This window comes from Heliangelus exortis, chromosome 21 (assembly GCF_036169615.1).
Source record: "Heliangelus exortis chromosome 21, bHelExo1.hap1, whole genome shotgun sequence".
Taxonomy (NCBI): domain Eukaryota; kingdom Metazoa; phylum Chordata; class Aves; order Apodiformes; family Trochilidae; genus Heliangelus; species Heliangelus exortis.
In genome coordinates this window covers 8,856,867-8,875,183 of record NC_092442.1, presented here as the reverse complement: position 1 = coordinate 8,875,183, position 18,317 = coordinate 8,856,867, and the positions used below count along the sequence as shown (strand labels likewise).

At 39.7% G+C, this 18,317-nt stretch overlaps 1 protein-coding gene across 21 annotated transcripts in view; it reads left to right on the top strand.

The window, feature by feature from the left end:
- The window catches only part of BCAS3 (BCAS3 microtubule associated cell migration factor), a 310,770-nt gene that overhangs the window by 120,857 nt on the left and 171,596 nt on the right, over positions 1-18,317 (top strand). For all 21 annotated transcript variants that reach the window (XM_071765279.1, XM_071765297.1, XM_071765287.1 and 18 more), the window contains 6 exons: positions 54-178; positions 705-870; positions 2,031-2,131; positions 13,983-14,083; positions 16,005-16,201; positions 17,462-17,559. In XM_071765279.1, the coding sequence (XP_071621380.1) occupies positions 54-178; positions 705-870; positions 2,031-2,131; positions 13,983-14,083; positions 16,005-16,201; positions 17,462-17,559 (788 nt within the window). The remainder of the gene's footprint in view (positions 1-53; positions 179-704; positions 871-2,030; positions 2,132-13,982; positions 14,084-16,004; positions 16,202-17,461; positions 17,560-18,317) is intronic.

Genomic DNA, 18,317 nt, shown 5'->3' with positions numbered 1-18,317 from the left:
ATCTTAATTTTTGAGTGTTAACTTCCATAATTTTATTTTGTTCTTTCTTTAAGCAAATCCAAACCAGCACCACAGATTTCACCCAGCAAGTCCGTGGGAGGAGAGTTTTGTGTTGCTGCTGTCTTTGGATCCTCGAGGTCATGGTTTGCAAACAATCCTGGTCTGAAAAGAGAAAAAGGTTGGTATGTTCCAAAAGCAGGACTTGCAGTTACATTTAAATTCTCAACTGATTTTCTCATTTTATGATAACTTCTGAGCAGATGGTGCTTATCTTTAAACTTTATTCCTTAAACTCGGTGACAGTGGAGATTTTGGGGAGCATAGTTTGGTAAATAGGACAATTTTAAAGAAATTTTAATTAGTGAAATAAATCATTGATCTTTTATAATGATTGAAAACAAGCTTTGATAGTTGAATCTGAAGATTCTATGTGAACTTTTGCTGGAAAAGCTGTGAGATAGAGGTCAGACCCCTTTGCTAAAGTAGATGTATGTTTGGCAATGTACGAGATATTCAGATTTTTTTGAAACAAGGAGAAATTTGTGTGCTTTGTACAATTTTCTCTTTGTCTCTCCAGCCCTATCTCTTGTCGTTTTTACCTGCAAGCATAGGCAGGCAAGAGACTTAGAAGAATAAGTAGTCTGCTCTTTCTGTAAGTGTTTTTTCTGCTCTTGCAATAAGATTTTCTCTCTCCTGGCAAACAGATCAATCAAAGCAGTTTGTAGTGGAGTCGTTGTATATCATCAGCTGTTATGGTAGCCTGGTGGAGCACCTCTTGGAACCACGCCCGCTCAGCACAGCTCCCAAGATCAGTGATGATACACCTCTGGAGATGATGACATGCCCAAGAGCCAGCTGGACTTTGGTTAGGTAGCTCATTCCATTTCCTTTTTACTATTATTATTGTCCAGAAAATGTTTGTCAGCCTTTTTAAAATTTATTTTCAAGGAGTGAATTTTTGTGATTTTGAAATTGTGATTTTTACTCTGATTTTTATCTTAAAGCTTGCATTTGAGGCTCTTGAAGTTCCCTTTGAAAGGGAGGGCTCTCAGTAGCATGCTTACAAATCTGAATGGGAGCTAGCAATTTAAATATTCCATGAACCTGTTAACTGGTCAATAGAGGTCCTAATCAATTAGTGATTTTAAATGATCAGATTGTAATTTAACTTTTTTTACATAAAGACTAGAAACAATTATTTTAGTGGTGTTAAAGTACAGAATTGTGCCATGAGATGTGAGTGAGGTTTCCATAATGAAGCATTGCAAAGAAACAGGCAAGTTATCCTGTAAGTAGCTGAAGGGAGCATTTCTTAAGACAGTTGAAGAAATTATTCCTGACATGTGGAAGAAAGTAAACAAAAATTGATGAGAAAGTGTTGTCAGTGCTTTTGACATTTTAAAATATTTTTCTATTGATTTTTCTTGTCTCCTATATTCCTTAGTGCAGCTTATGGCTGGACTAGATTGATCAATACTTGATTTACCAAGCTATTTAGGAATGGCCCACCCTAATTAAAATTACAACACAGACTTCTAGACCATTATTGTTGAAATGAGTAGGCTGTAATGGAATTGAAAATTCTAATTGGATCAATAGTCCATAACTTTACACAGCTTTATTTTCACAGTTTGTAAATACTCAATGACTCTACTGTAGCAGAGCACTGCTAGTTAGGAGAACAAAAAAAGTTCCCCAGCTTCTGTTTTGTGTTTATAGAACGTCAGCATGACATACAATGGTCCTAAATGTATTTACCAACTTAATATAAACCACCTTCCTCATTTTTTTTTTTTTTTTTGCACAATGCATGCTGCAGCCAACAAACAAGTATTGTCTTTGCCTCCCAATCTGCACCATTTGGTCATGCTGCTCGACTGCCTGTGGTGTATTGCAGTGTTTGAACAAGCTAATTTAAATAATTACAAACATTTTGTGAGCTTGTATAGATAATTACATGTGATGACAGAAACACTGATTTACATTCTCTGTATTAGCTTAAATATTAATAGTCTTGTGTTTTACCTCAGAACTCCTCAGTGGAATGAACTCCAACCACCATTTAATGCAAACCATCCACTGCTCCTGGCTGCAGATGCTGTACAGTACTACCAGTATCTTCTTGCTGGCTGTGAGTAGCTGACAACTTCTTGTCTTATGTGTCTTGTCTTACATTTTCAGCTGAGTGCAGCTTTCTGAGTTGGTTTTTCAAGTGATTTCTACCCCAAAATAGGCCTTCATGTAACCAACTATGGTAGAGTAATAAATATAGTTTTTTTCCAATATGAACCACCACAAATGCATGGCACTGAATAGACACAAATGTTTATATCTATGCCTATATATGTATATAAACCCATGGATTTTATAGTGGTTTTATAGATAAATGAGTATTTGTGTGATTTTTTATTTTGGCAGGTAAAAAATAAGAATATTATCAGTGAGTAGCAAGGCTCTCCTTTTGTGGTCTAGTGTGTAGGCAGAGTTTCACAAGGGAGCAGCTCCTGGCATATGTAAAGGTACTCATGGGGAAACTAGACCCCCCCTGCCCATTTGTCAGTGCAGCTAGTGCCAGCATCTTCTGTGGTGCAGGCATTTTAGAGTGCAGAAAGTGGACACTTGGGCTGAAAGGCAGTAATTCTAAACGTGACTGAGTAAAGCAACATTGGCAGCAGATCTGGTGCTTCTACCTGGCCATCTGTTGCGTGCTCTCAGAGCTCAAAATGTTGTGAAAACTCTCAAGGTTAGGGTTTTCCTTTTTCCGTGCTGCACAGAAGAAGGAAGAAAACTCAGAAGGTAGAAAGGAATATGAAAAAGTAATTAATAGCACACAGCAGTGTGTTAGATGTGCCATTGGGGCTGAACAAAAGTCTTTCTGTGAGTAGCAGTGCTTACACAGGCAGATCACATTTCTCCTACATTCTGAAATCAGGGGTGGATGTGGCTCACTCTGTGTATTTCATTAACAGCTCCAACAGTATGCCTTCCAAATGTTTTTTCTATGGGAAACTTTTTAAAGGGGGAAGAATAAGTGGCAGCTAAATTCAAACAAAATAACCAATTTGTATTATCTGAATTACAGTGGAAAAATTGAATTCGGGTTTTCATTCACATAAAAGGGATTCAGATGGGTGTGGAATGTAAATAAAAATAGAATTATCAAGTCTGAAGAGGAAAAAAGAGCCTAGAGAGCACAGTAAAAATAGTATTAACAGAGAGGTTTATGTATATCTGATCACCCTTGAAGTTTTATCTGTCTTCTGAATATATTTCATTGGAAGCTACTCAAGGAAGGTTCTGAAAAAACGGTGTCAAACCAGGATTCACACAAAAGAGCCCAGGTCACCTGTTAGTTATCCCCCTTCTTAAATCCAGGTTCTCTGGCTCTGCTTACCTGCAGGAATGGAGTGGGTTGGCCTTAGCTGCAGCCCGTGGGCTGCTGGGCTATCACTTCTGTCAGGAGTTTAATTGCCAGCAAATGGCTAAATAGGGGTTGAGGGTGAATGTTCCATCTGTCTGCCACGTTAGTGGTAAGAGGAATTCTGGCGCCGTTTCAGGGTCACTGTTTGTATCTGTCTATCAGAGGTAGAATACAGCAGTTTCCCTCAGTTTCTGTATAGCATTTCTGCCAATTGTTTGGCTCCATTAAGTGTGCAGGGGAAATAGAAGCCTGAATGACCAAGTCACAAGGGGGTATGGATAGACCCTTTCTTTGTCCACACTCAGAACATTGCATTAGGTCTCATTATCCATTTATAATAAGTGACCTTTGCCCTCTGGGTCATTGAAAAATACTCAGTGTGCTTTTTAGCACAGAGTACCTCTGTCAGCAGACAGGCAGAACAATGAAACGTCTGGAGGTCTGGTTAGAGGGCTCTACTGTGCAGGTTTTCATAAATATGCAGTTTGATGCCAAAACACAGGACCAAAATCTTCCTTGGGCTCTGGAAACTATAAAGTAGGCCAGTGACTTCTCCTGATAAAAAGAGAACATTCTAAAAAATACTGCAATGATTATTTCCACTCAGTTCAGCTTTTAATGTTTTTAAAGAACCTTAAAAGTTATCTTCACTGCTAATAAGGTAGTAACAAGGAACCATTGTTTGAAGAAATATTTTGTACAACAAGTGTCCAAGACCTTTATCCCAAGGGTATTTGTAAGTGGATTAGCACAGCTGTTTCATTGCTTTGAGGTCATCTGTGACATCTGCTGCAGAAACCTGGATCAGAGTACACAGTACCTGAGAGCTTTATCACAGCCCTGCTTGGTGCAGAGAGGTGAACAAGTGGGTAGGGAGAGATTTGGACCTTTCTGTAAGTTCATAGCTTGAAAGTGAACTTGCATGTAAAATTCCACAAGCTGCTGGCCTGCAGGAAGTGTTGGTGTCCTGCTCTTAATTGTTCCATGCTTTTTGCAGTTGGTCAGAATAAAAATTAACCAGTCCTGGGAATCTGACAGACCAGATTTCAGACTTACTTTTGGTTTTCTAAGAGTTTATCCTGAAAATCCTTGAATGTTTTACAGTCCTCAGGTCTTCAGTGCTGGCTGTTGGGTGCTAGATGTTTTTCTTCTTCCCTTCTCAAGTTTATTATGTAATGTTTTACCTTGTTTGTGTCTCTAGTATGCCCTCTTTATTTGTTTGTTTTCTGAGCAACACTTACATCACAACAGAGGAAGGAAATGTGAGTCCTACTTTATTCTTCCTAGGTGTTTTTCCCATAAACACTATCCCCTGGCATAGGTAGACTGTTGTACAGCTGGTTGAGACTCTACATGCATGTAGGAGTGGTCCTGGTGTTGAGAGGAACTTTGGCTTTCTTAGAGAGTTGCCAAGTTTCACCATTATTTGTTCTTTAAATTCTACTTGCTTCCTGCTGCTTAGTACTTACAAATTAAGATGCTTCTCGTGGTATAAACTCTTGAGGCATGCTGTTGAGATCTGCTTCTCACATCCATGACAGTCAGCTGTTTGTGTTCAGGTTTTTTTCTAATGAATACTTTTCTCTCTCCTTGCCGTGGCCTGGAGTCTTGCATATTTGATTGACTTAACCCCCATTTCCTTTGTCTGACTTCTGTACCTTCCATTTTTGTATGTTGGAATTCAGCCAGACATGTGCATGGCATATAATGGAGCTGCATTGAAAACAGGTAATTTTGCCTAACAGCAGAAAGTCTTACATCCTCATTTCATACTTATTTTCTTCCTTCCTTACCCCTCTTCTTGGAATTTGCTTGTCCATTGCACTGGAGAAATGGACTGTACTGGAGATCTCTGAAACGTGGACAATTAAAATTTAAATGAAAAAAAAACCCAAACAACTTGAACTCGGACCAAAAGCTGCCCAAAAATGAGATATAATTTCTTTCCTCTGGCTCTGGAAAAGGCACCTTCACATTCCAGGCAAGGGTTTTGGCTCATCAGGACCAATTTCATGGAGACAACCTGCAGTTGTCAGAAGCAGACCAGTGACAAGAATTTATATATGAACTGGTAGGCAGTACTGTTTGACAAATTGCTTACTAAATACATCAAAATTGATTGGACATTCTGTGTTTAAATTGACAAATGACTGCATTAGGGGAAGGAGGGAAATCCATTAATTACAGCTGCCCTCAACCATAGGAAATGTAATCGTATAAATATAGATTTTGTTAAAACAAAAGTCTCTACTTTACTGTAGTGTTGCTGGTAAGTGTACTTGCACCTCTTTACTATCAAACCTCCAATAGGAGGTTTTGAAGACAGATCTTTGCAACTGGCTTTTAAATAATCAAAGACCATTTCTGTTGTGTTAAAAGGAATGATGCAGTGTTTCTTTATCCTACTCTGACTGCTTCTGGAAATTGTTTCTCTCTCAGAAAAATGAACACATAGCTGAGGCTTCTCCTGTCTCATTAATTGTTTATTCTAAATGCAGTGTAATTCATATTCCACCATGGGAGGATTCAGACCAGTGCTCTGTATTGATTCTTTGGTCCTGTACTGGTCTCCAAGTAAGACTTGCAGGCCTGTTACTTATTTCTGAGTAAGAATTTACACTTGAGTTAGGCCTGAAGATATAATCAGTTTTATATGTTTCATTAAGGGACTCTTGAAAAGGTCGAGGTCCCTGTTTATAGCTGCCTTTGACTTTTGGCTGTTACCAAAGATTTTCATTTCTGGACCAACTGTTGTACATATCTTGTGTTTTACTGAAAATGGCTTTCATTAAAAATCCAACTGAGTAACTATTCATTGTCTTCAAAGGGAGGAGGTTACCCTTTCCTCACTGTTTGTTTGGGCTACACGATAACACAATTTCTCCAGATAATCTCTGGAACTCTGACATTATGTTTGCACTTCCTGCTGCCTCTAATGAAAGCTGTGCACCCTCAGCAAGACTTTTGTCTCAAAGCAGCACTGCCATTCTTTATGGCCTCTTTTATACTCCTTTCATACATTCCATTGGTGGAAATAAAAATTCCATGCACAGAGCTGGTGAATACTGTGCAGTGGAAAGCAGGGCTGAGAGTAAGAGTAGTGGGTGGATTAAATAACTGTGTGAATGTGTGCTGTGAAGACAGATACCATGAAAAACAAGCTGTGATACAGGTGATCACAGCCCAGCTGCTGCCAGAGGAGTCACACCAGGCAGCCACAGTGAGGAATCTGTTCTTTCTGGTCTGCAGAGTGTGATGGTGGTCTGGTAACAGACTAACAAGCTGGGACTGTTCTTTCTAGTTGATGTTCTACCACTTCTCAGCCTCCCACCTCTGTTCTTCTTCTTGCACTTTTTCTCCTGTGCATTTTTAATAGTGTATTCTTTCTCACCACTCTGAAAGAACCCACCATACCCACGGCTGTGGTGTGGGGTGAGTGCTGTGTCCTGTTGTGTGTATGTTCAGTGTCTATCACAAGAGAGCTCCAGTGCAAATCATAAACCTGATCAAAACCAGAGCCCCTTCTGTAACAACAATTACACTGTCCTGTAGTTACGAGGTGTTCAAAGCTGTTTGGCTCCCTCTCTGTGACATCTCTGCATGGCCACGCTCAGCTCTGAGTCTGGGGGCCCTTTCAGCAGGCAGTGCTGCCCAGTGTGGTGTCTCTGCTGGGCTGTACTGGTCCTGCTGGCCTGTACTGGGTCTGCAGCAGCATTGCCAGCACTTCAGAGCAGAGTTGTTCCCTTTTAGTTCATTTTTTAAAAGAACATCCTGGTTCTCTGCATCGGTTGTTCCAAAGGAGTTGTGCAGACATCCTGTAAAAATCCAGATCCTTGGGGAGAAATTTGTAATTCCTTGAAATTCTGGGGAGGACACAGAAAAATGAGTTTCAGAATGTCAGAAGATGAATTATTGTTTGTCTTGACTCAGATATTTTTTCCAAGTACTATGTGAAAATATGAGTGTATATAAAAATGACCATATAACTATAATTGAGAATTTATACAGAAGATAAAATAGGTCGTAGAAGAATTTTGGCAATTGATAAAATATTTCATATTTGGAATTTTTTACTGTGAATAAAACTGTAGCAGATCTCATATATATTATATATAAATGTGTATATATATATATTAATATATATCTTGACTGCAGTTAAAAATTTTCAGTGAAACTGATTCCAAGCATTCATTTCTCTTACATAATTTTTAGATGTATTTAGGGTTTTCTGGCAGTAGTCACCAAGAGTGAAAATGGAATTTTCAGCTCTACTTCTTACACTTGGAGGCGTAACAGATTGCAAGCTAAGCCAGACCCCCTTCCCATTCCAGAAGAGATGTTTTTAATGAAACTGTAGTTCATGGTATGTTTTTCAAGGGAAAACTGAGTTTCCCTAAACCTGTAGCCTGCACTTCCTGCTGCCTGCAGGAAGTGGGATTAAGCAGTAAAGGGAAGCAAATTTAATTTCTGCCTGAGCATGGAGTGATTGGGATGAATGGGAGGAGGGCAGATGTCATTTCACGAAAGAGCAGCGGAGCAAAGTTCTGCAGCCATAATTGGTGCTGGTGAAATAATATGGATGAGGTGAATAAAAAAGAACTCTGTAAGGTGCATTGGATGCTGGCAATGCACGTGAAGCTTTTTCTGCACTTACACACCTGGGCACGTGCTTGGCTTCACCAGCTCAGCGAGCGCTTGCCCCTCTTAATCCCCGTTTTCTAAACCGAAGGCTGGAAACAGCGCCGAGCAGGGGAATTAAAATACTTTCAGATGTGTACAAACAACAATAATGAACAAGGGCACATGCTGAAATAGTTCTTTCCTATTCTTCCATGGGCATCTGGAACTTCTTAGAGAGGGGTCCATCAACACGGAGGGGTCAGTTTTCAAAGCAGCGCAGAGGGATTTCGCCGCGCGACTCCTATTGCCGTTAATGGGAGTCAAACGGGTAAATCCCCACGCACCGCTTTGAAAATTTACTACTAAGCCTCTTGACTTCTCACTACATACTTTGATTGTAACAGTAATCCATGGTTAACATAATTTTCCCGACAATAATGTCAAACATACTTTTGAAGTCAGTGAATTATAGAAATAGTTACCTCTTCTGTAATTCTTTAAAGATGGCCATCAGATGGGCTTTGCCATGGGTCCGTGCAGTTGAAATTATTCTCTGACTCGGAGAAGAATAGATGTGTTATCCTTGGGTGCAGAACTGATTGTCTGCTCACAGGCTGAGCATTTGAAGTCTTGGACAGCCTTAAGATGCTCCACACTGGGAGTAATAATCAGGTTCTAGCTCTGCCCAGCTTTCAGTGTTCACTGCACTTGTCTGGTTTCCTGTGGGAATGTTGAAAAAGGAAGCTGGACTTAGGTACAGTGGATGTATATTGGTCTTGCAGCCAGGAGTAATGGTGAAGTCTGAACACCTGATTGGCACCTTTTAGGGAAAAAATACAAATGAAAATGCCAGGCTGTTGACTGTCAGACAGATGTAAAGGAACAAGCAAGTAAAGCAGACATTAAAGCCGGGGAAAACCTAAGCAGAAATCATGTCCTGATTACAAACCTACCTATTCCCTTAAGATTAAAGTGGTGATGTGGAGTAAGGATGGGGATGGTCTGTAAAGCACCTAATAAACTGTGGTCAGTGTAAGAATAATGAAAGAATAAATCTATCAGTCAAATGATGGTGTGAAATAACTGTTAGGCTGGCTAAACTAATGGTTTACAGGCAGTTTTTTAGCTTAATTTTATGATGCTTCTTCACACAAAGATCTCAGAAAGTCCTAACAGGAAAAAAAAGAAGTGGGGAGGTGTTTTGGGTAGGAGAGGAAATCTTCCTTCGTGTGGCATGCTCCTGCAGAAGTTTACAAGCTGAACAATGCATTAAAACCAGAATGTTGCTCACGAACATCTATCCACAAGTGAAAATGCACAGAGCATATCATCAAACTACACACAGTTTATTTTAAACATGGCTGTAAGCATTCTGTCTAAAATGAAAATCTGGTCTTCACTTCACTGTCAGCTTGATCAGAGGTAGAGGGAGCAGGCACAGGGCTGTGGGTGCAGTAAAACTCTCTTTAGCAGTTGTTGGGCTTGAACTACATGGCAGTTCTAACTTGGCACAGCAAAACCACAGCTCTATGATGGAAAAAAGGTGAACCTGCTGAATTTGGAGAGGCTGCATGTTGACCTAAACCAGAATTGTCACGTTCTACTTGTCATGGGTAACACGATGTAAGTAACACACCAGTAATTCCAGAAGTAGCATGAAGTAAATCACTGGAATTGTGCAGCTCAGTATTAAGAGAAATACTCCTGCAGCTTGTTGACAAGCATGCGATTACCTCAGGTCTCTAAACCACCTATGATCATTTCATATATAACTTGGGAACCACAGAAAAAGCATCAAAGTCAGATGTTAGGTTGGGATTTTTATGAAATGAGGGATATGCCATTTTTATTCTTCATACCCGTTTGCCATGGCCATCACTGGGTTGCATGTGGACACGGGGTAGACTCCAGACTTAATAAATAAGTGTACATTGTTTCTGCAGAACTTAAGATCTCTTTCTTTCTAAATTTTGTGAGTTCAGTTGAAATAAAGAAAAGCTCTGGGTGTCTGCAGCCATGTGTACAGCAGGCAGCACAGAGCAAACACTCTGCCAGTGCTTTTGTTTGCTCTTAATTTGGAAAAACATACATCCCTTAGAGAAGAGCACATTGAGAATTTCATATATAGCTCTCAATTAAATTGAACTGTGTAAAGCTTATTTATATAAATGAGAAAATTAAAACCTTTTGGTTCAAAAAGCACACAAAACTAAGTAAAACTAATGATTTATTGTTCACAAATTAAAACCATAAGTGCCCGCACTACAATTGAGCTGTAGTGTTTCTTTGTTCCAACACTTCAGTGCTGCTGAAAGATGACAATTTATAATCTCTGAATGAATAAAGATTTGTCTTAGGTATTTATTGTATAATTAGCCCAATCTAGGAACAAAACCACTGTTTGTGAATTCCAACATTCATCAGGCGTGTGTATTTGTCTTGGTCTTGCTCACGTGTCAGGAAAGCCTATGCAAATTATTTCAGATTGGTATAAATTGCTTGTTTTCTTTATTTGTCACTTAATACCATGGCAGAGTTTCAGAACTATGGGGTTTTTCATCCTTCATTGAACTGTGTGAATCGGGTCCTGGAGTCACAGAGAAATATCAGCTCAGCTGTATTTCAGCATTTGTTTCATCTTGTGTTGAAACTTGGGTTTCCACAGTCATTTCTGTGCAGTTTTTCTGGCACTAACAATGATCACACAAATTAATATATTTTTTTAAATTTAATTTTTAATTTAATGTTGGCTTTTTTTTCAGACCCTTGCTTTTAATAATGTCTTCAATATATTACTAAGGTTAATGCTGGAACTGCAAAGAAGGGAGTCTGTAAATGGGAAAAATTTGCCATAGATTATGACTAAGCACCTGCACCTTTGATTTTGAGGCTAGAAAATGAGATGACAGTGTTGAAACTATAAAAGAAGTTGAAGAAAAAGAGTTTTCACTAGGATTCTGTTTTTTCCTCAGTTAAATGTGGAGTGATTTAGTAGAGCTAATCAGGGTGGAGGGACAGGAATAGATTCTAGATTTAGAGTTGATGCAGGTCACTTTTCACTTGAAGGACAGAGATTTAAAGGTGCTACTATTATTTTTGAGCAGCTCAAAGGCATTTTTACCCCCTGACAAATATTTGTGGCTATCCTGCATTGTAGTGAAATGCTTTGGAAATAAAAAAAAACTCTTTTACATCCTAAGAATAGCTTCACTGATGTGTTAAGAGGCTGCCATAATTTCCAGTGTGATTTCAGATTTTCAAAGAATTAAACTGGAAGATTAAAGATTACTTTTGAGGTCAAATTCCTGGAAATGTGCCTCTGGGCTTAAATTAATCTCATCTTGGAACTTGAGACCGATGCAGGAGGTGTGTGACCCAGAAATGAAGAAAGAATCGGTTTTATGTTTGCAGGACCTATTTGTTTCTGTAACTTCAAGGCTCTTTTTAACTTGAAAAAAAATGATTGTGTGCATGTCTGTAATAAGCAGTACAGTGATGGCAGATCTCCAGCAAGGATCACTTGTCTTAGAAGGTCATATCTCACTAAACACCCTGTGCTCCCACCAAGGGCAGTGGGAGTCAAGCTTGCTTTGCCTGTGGTGAGGCTGGGACCAGCGTTCTGGGATCCTGCTATCAAAACCAGGCTCTCTTTAAATGCCTGCTCCTATGATAGGTGTGGTACCTAAATGCTCTTTTATTAAATAGCAAAATAAATTACTGAGGTTTGACCTCAGCTGAGGCTTTATCACAGTTGCCCTGCTGGTGAACTCTAAGGCAGAGCTTTTTCATGGAATTCAGCATGTCGTCACTTTTTGGTAGAAAGAGTTAATGCTGTGGTCTGAAACCTGTCTTATTGCCAGAGCTATGCAAAGCTGTGCTTCCTCAGGAGGAGGCATGCTGTCCAGGACCAAAATTCTTCTTAAATTTGAATTTCTTTTCCAAGGCATCTTTGAAACTCCAAGAACACTTAAAATGAGTACACGAGGGATAAACCGTGACAAAGCCGGGTGGGTGCTGATCCCTGAGCTGTTGCAATTTTGCAGCTAGTCACTGGGTAGCAGCTTCCCTGATCATGACAGCTCTAGTAGTTACCCCTGGGATGGAAAGAACAAAAAAAAAATTCAGAACAGTCCATAAAGTTCCTGTTGGTTTGAAAGCAAAAACATCTGCTAGAGTCATGAACAGTTTGTTAGCAGAGTTCAATAACAGGAAAGCCTGCAGTTGATCAGCTGTGCCCTCAGCAACAGGCAGTACTGCAAGCTGTAGGATTTATTACAGGGGAGTCAGGAGATATGGGGAAGATTAGGGCAACAGCAAAACGTGTCAAAATAATGGGTTTGTTTCATCAGTTTCAAATCTAAACTTTGCTGGGTAAGGAAGAAGTTGGGGGCATTTTGGTCTCATGTTCAGGTATTTGCCGTGAGTGTCAGCTGTTTGCAATCCGGGGAGGTATGTGCATTGTCTTCACTTGCTATGGGCTAGACAGACATCCGTAAGTCATTGAGTTAGAGCTGTCATGCTTGTAATGAAGCAGATGAATGTTGTTTCTGTTATTATCTTGAAAACTGTTGAACACCCAGCACTGGCTGAACGGCTGTGGCTGCCGAGGTGTGGGTGTGCGCGTACGTCCAGGCGCCGGTTGTGTCAGTTCAATGAGAATGACAGATGCGTGGTGTCTCCTGGGGAAGGCTTGACACTTGGAAAGAATATGTCTTCTATTCTGAGTAATTCTTTAATAAGTTAGGCCCCAAACTGAATTTGGTATCTGGCAGCTTTTGGAATAAGGACAGGGTGTGATGTGGAGGTGTTAGAAATGGCTTCATAGCTGAGGTTGGGTGCAGAGCCCGTTTATATAAACAAGATGGAAATCCCTTTATTTCATATTGTGTATGGATTTATGAAAACCCTGTGCTGTTTGTATAATATTTATGGTCACAAGTGTGTCTGCTTGGCCATTATAATCTCCAGTTTTTAGGGGTTTACAATAGGGCTGTAAACATTTGCAGTGGATGGCAGCTTGGCATAAAGGTCAACCCTCTTAACAGTACATTTTTTAAAAATTAATTTTAAAAATTTGGTGTCATTTTTAGATTATGCCAATATAAAAATATTTGGTTTAATTTTAGGACTGTCTGGTATTTTTATGCTATACCATGAAACTCTCTTATTTTACCAAAGTAAAAACACCATTATTGTATTTGCTTCTTTTAATTTGCTTTTGGGGTGTCTGCTCTTCCTTCAAACTGGCCATGGTTTCTTGGTATTGAATCCAAGCCTCCAACAGGTGCCTGACAGCAGGTAACAAAATGAAAAGTACCACCTGTCTTATTATCTGGGGTGCTTGCTTGTATTGTGCTTTATCTAAACTCTTTCAGGTTTCTCATGTGACATTTTAGAGCAATGTAAAGATACTGTCATAGAGAGTAAAGTAGCTGGACTTTGCTTAGTAACTTTGCTAATGGTGTTTAAATGACTCAGGCACCAGGAATCATGAAATAATAGTTCTTACAATAGTGAGTCTACAATTCTTTCTCTTTTTGTGATTTTGGTTTATTCTTCCTGAAGTTGTACATACAGATAGCAGTAATGTTAGAACTGGTTTTAGGTATCATGGAGTCTACAGAGCTGAAGAACTTTCAGTTTTCTGTTGCATTTTTGTGTCCATATGAAGATGAGTGAGAGTTCTGAACAGAGGAACAGAATTCACTTAGTTTTGCTCTGCTAATTGTGGTTTTTTGTTTGTACCAATCTTTGACAAAGTGGAAGTTAGAGTTACGTAAGATTTTCGTGGCGCTGTCCGGTTTGCTGGGGAAATACACTATTGCAATATATTTCTATACAGTATTTCTAGAATGCAATGCAACAGTTGAATATGGAATTTGTTTCTTTGTTTAAAGCATTTAGCAGTAAATCTGATTTTCTAGTTTTCTGTTCTTTTCAGTGGTGCCCCCAGGAAGCCCTGGCCCCATCACTCGACACGAGTCGTACGACAGCTTAGCGTCTGACCACAGCGGGCAAGAGGATGAGGAGTGGCTTTCCCAGGTAGGCTTTCTGGTGGAGCTGGAATTCAGCAGTGAAACAGGAATGGTATCCACTAAAAGTAAAATTCACAGCTTTCCTCAAAATGGAAAGTTAGCTCCCAGTCTTGCTCCCGTGATTGGTTGCTTACTAATGCTTAGAAGATAGGGTATGTCAAAAGAACTTAAGACTGCTTGAGCTTTATCACATCTATCCCTTAGAAGAGTAAATGTATTTATCAAAAGAAATCCTGAGTGATGCTACAGAACACAGATAATTCAAGAGAACACTTTGGAATGTTTAATTTTTGCTAATTGAAAGCAGTGATGATAGCTCTTTTGAGAAGAAGATGCTGGGGTTCTCTAAGCAAGCTACTTTAGATTAAGCCTAAAGTGCAAGTATGTTTTTCAAATTTAAAGCATTGTTATCAACAGTAACAGCATGCAGTGAAAAAACACTGCCCTTCACTTCAGCTTTTCAATTAGAACAGTGTGTAATGTGTGCTGTCAGTGTGAAGTAGATACAATATGTTTGTCCTGCACACAACAGGAGAGTGAATAGGAACATCTGGCCGTAGCCTCAGTAAAATTGCAAAGGCATCTGTTTACCTCTCGGCTCTGTGACACTGATGGTTTCAAGCTTAAAATATACAGATTACTTTATCTGTGGCCTAATTTACACTGCTACATAAAAGCTACTTGCCTCAGAAGCATCTACAGTCAATCCAAGTTACACTAAGATAAATGTAAAGATGGAAATAGTGCTAAATAGGCCGTGCATTTGTTGTCTTACATTAGCAGCAAACTTAGAACATTATCCAGTGTTTAAAATTGCATCTTAAAGAGTTTAGAATTGCTACTGCTGTACATCTGTCATCTATATACAAAAATATATTTTCAGTAATTCCCTCACTAATTGTATTTTTGCTGTGAAGCTCACCATTGTTTTAGCAAACTGATAGGAATGCAATAGTCTACTTTTGTCATCTTAAAAGATTATTCAGGGCTTAATATTTTCATTTCACGTTTCTTCTTTTGATCTTTAAAGGTTCTTTTTGATTTTTCAAATTGTACTACATAAGGAAACTTATGCTTTCTTTACCCTTTTATTTACAAGGCCAAATTTTCCTGAGTGTATGTGTTTCCAGCAATGTTAACATCTTAAATTTTCATCTGTGTTACGTGTGGCTGCAGTTCTAAACTCCATGGCTTGCACACACATGTCTACATGGCATCTGCATGGTGATGAGCGTGACCTGGGCTGCTCAGCAGCTCACAGCAGGCTTCACATTGCTCTCTGTAACAAATCTGGTGGCTTTCCAGCAAGATGGTCCCTGCCAGCTCTGTCCTCAGAGATGCCAGCAGTAATTAGGAGCTTTGATTTGAAGTACACTTCACACTGAAGGGATGTGAAGCAGTGCTGTCTAATGTGTGAACTTGGAGAAAGCAGCTGTAACAAAGCTCTAACAGCTTGTGTTTAAAAAGTGCATCCCTTGACCTGGTCAGGACTGAGGTTACCACTGACTTTCAGTAGTTTCTGTCTCTACTCCACGTAGGTGCAGATGGAAATGTGTTCCCCTCTTTGTTGAACCCCAAGGGTGGCTTTTAGAGTTCATAATGTGTATTTCATAATGGTGAGAGGAGAAGTGAACAGGGTCAGGTGAAGCCAGAGCCAGGATATGGAGTGTCAGTCTGCAGAACAGCTTCAGAGCAGTGGTGCAGTGTCCTCAGGCTGGGGGGTCAAGGGCTTTTATGGCTCCACAAGAAGCTCCTGGCTTTGGCTTGGAGCATCCCTGTCTGGCAAGGGCATTCTGAAATTTCCTTTATTCACCTGAAGGGATGGCACAACCCACTTGAGAAGAGCAGGATTCAGGGAGTTGTGTGTATTCAAGGGACCACCCAGTATATTTCTAGGTTTTGTTAAACATTTCCTCATCTTCCCCCAGGTTGAAATAGTGACTCACACCGGGCCCCATCGCCGCCTGTGGATGGGCCCACAGTTCCAGTTCAAAACAATCCATCCCTCAGGCCAAACCACTGTCATTTCATCCAGCTCCTCAGTGCTGCAGTCTCATGGTCCAAATGATACCCCCCAGCCCCTTCTGGACTTCGATACAGATGATCTTGATCTCAACAGTCTCAGGTAAAAGTAAAATCCGTTTCCAAGCTGTTTCACATTTGTTGTGTGAATAATTTGCCTTGTGCTTAAATGAGGCCATCTGTGTAGAACATGTAATAGTTTTCATCAAGCTTCTCCAGATGAAAATCTTAGAAGAACATGTGACTCAACAACAATAAAAATTCATCCAGGCCAAGCTTAGATCCCTTTCTCTTGCCCCTTCTTGTGCCAATGACAGAGATTGTACAAAGTCCACTGGTCTTTGACCATCATCTTGCCTTTCAGAGGTTCTGCATTGCTTAATAAATTTGTTTTCTCAGACATGAGTCAGAGCTTCATGCCACACATTTAGATCCTGACTGGGAAGTAGTGTATTGGAACCTGAAGGAAACTTCTGGAATGTTTTCCTTTCCTTCTTTTTCCCCCCCTCCCCTTGCTTCTTTCCTTGTAATTGTTTTTCATGTATTTAATTCAGCTGGTGCTGGGCATTGGCTGATTGGGAATTTAGAGCAGAGGGCTGGGCCTAGGGAAGGGAAGGTGTTTACTGATAGCCAACAATTTTGTACAAGTGCTTTATGCACCATGGGTTTCTGTCTCCTGTCCAGACCGAGTTTCCATGCTTCTGACTCTGCATGGGATTTTAAGTCCAGAGTTCTGTGGTATGGACTTGGATTGTTTGAGACTCTGTCTGAAACTCTTAAAAGTAAAACAAGTGAGATGGATGGTCTGACTAATCCTATTAGAACTGGGCAGGTTGGCCTTGGACTGAAAATACATGGGTTTGAAATGTGTGATTTCTCATTGCATATAATTACTCCCACAAGTAAGGATATAGCTGCCATTTTTTAAAATTATTTTTACTGTATCCACATGCAGAAAGAAAGCAGATATTTGTAAAAAAATGATTTAGACATGTTACAAAAGGGACAGACAATTACAAATGTGTCTTTTCTCCTAAACTGACAAAGCAACCACTGCTGTTCAGGAGGCCATTTTTTTAATAACCATTTTGGGTAGAGTGAGGTTTTTTTCTTTGAGGCTTTCTCAGAGCTCACACCTGAAACACCATTTGGAGATACTTTGTGTAGAGTCACAACCTGTCTCTGGATGGATCATCCAGATCTTGGCTCCGCAAAGCGAAGGAAAACAAAAGTCTTCCAACAGCTGGGTGATATAAAAGTAAAGAGTTGCTTAATTGGCTCAGCTGATTCAGGTGTGTGGCTTAATTACAGCCCTTATAAGGAAGGATTGTGACACAGGTGGTAACTTGAATTTATTCTCTAGGATTCAGCCCGTCCGCTCAGAACCCGTTAGCATGCCCGGCTCCTCACGTCCAGTTTCTGATCGCAGGGGAGTTTCTACAGTGATAGATGCAACTTCAGGTAGAGACATATTCATTTTATTTTTTCTTCATTCATCAATCTTGTCTTTTCTGTGTGTGTCTGGTAACATGTTTACTAACCATTGCCATATACTTCAAAAGATACCTTGATTTTCAGCTGCATGATGGGGTAAGTGCTGTCTTACACAAATGCTTACTGAAAGCTACTATAATTATGACTGTTTTTTTCCTCTTACCACTCAAATCTGAAGTCACAGTATTGAGGTAAGGTGTGAACACCACATTTATATTGAGTTTAACATGAGCTAGAAAATGCTAAAAATTGCCTAAACTAAAAAGCAGACCATTTGCAAATGCTAACAGTGAAATGCTTTTATTAATGAACGCCTGAAGCATAGAATATCACAGTTCCATCTCATTTCTAAAACATCTTGCATTCAAATGTAATCATAAATGTAATTGATTTCTCTGAACAGCCAAGACAACAGGATGGTTTCTCCAATGTTTGTGTAATAGGCACATTTTCACTCCTGTACGGGAGCGTGTAAACTTAATACTACAGTTGTTATGTTAATATCAACATAATATATGTACTATAAAGTGGTTTTTTTTCTCAGTGGTGGGGTATAGTCTGTATAAAGAAACAAGGACAGCAGAGCTTTATGTTCTAGTACAGCTGTATAGTGTTTGAGGGGTCTGCACAGCAGGATTTTGTCAAATAAAATCTCTCACAAGTAGAATTATTAAACACACAGCATTAGTCAAACAGTCAAGTTGGAGAGGATTTTAATCTTCAGT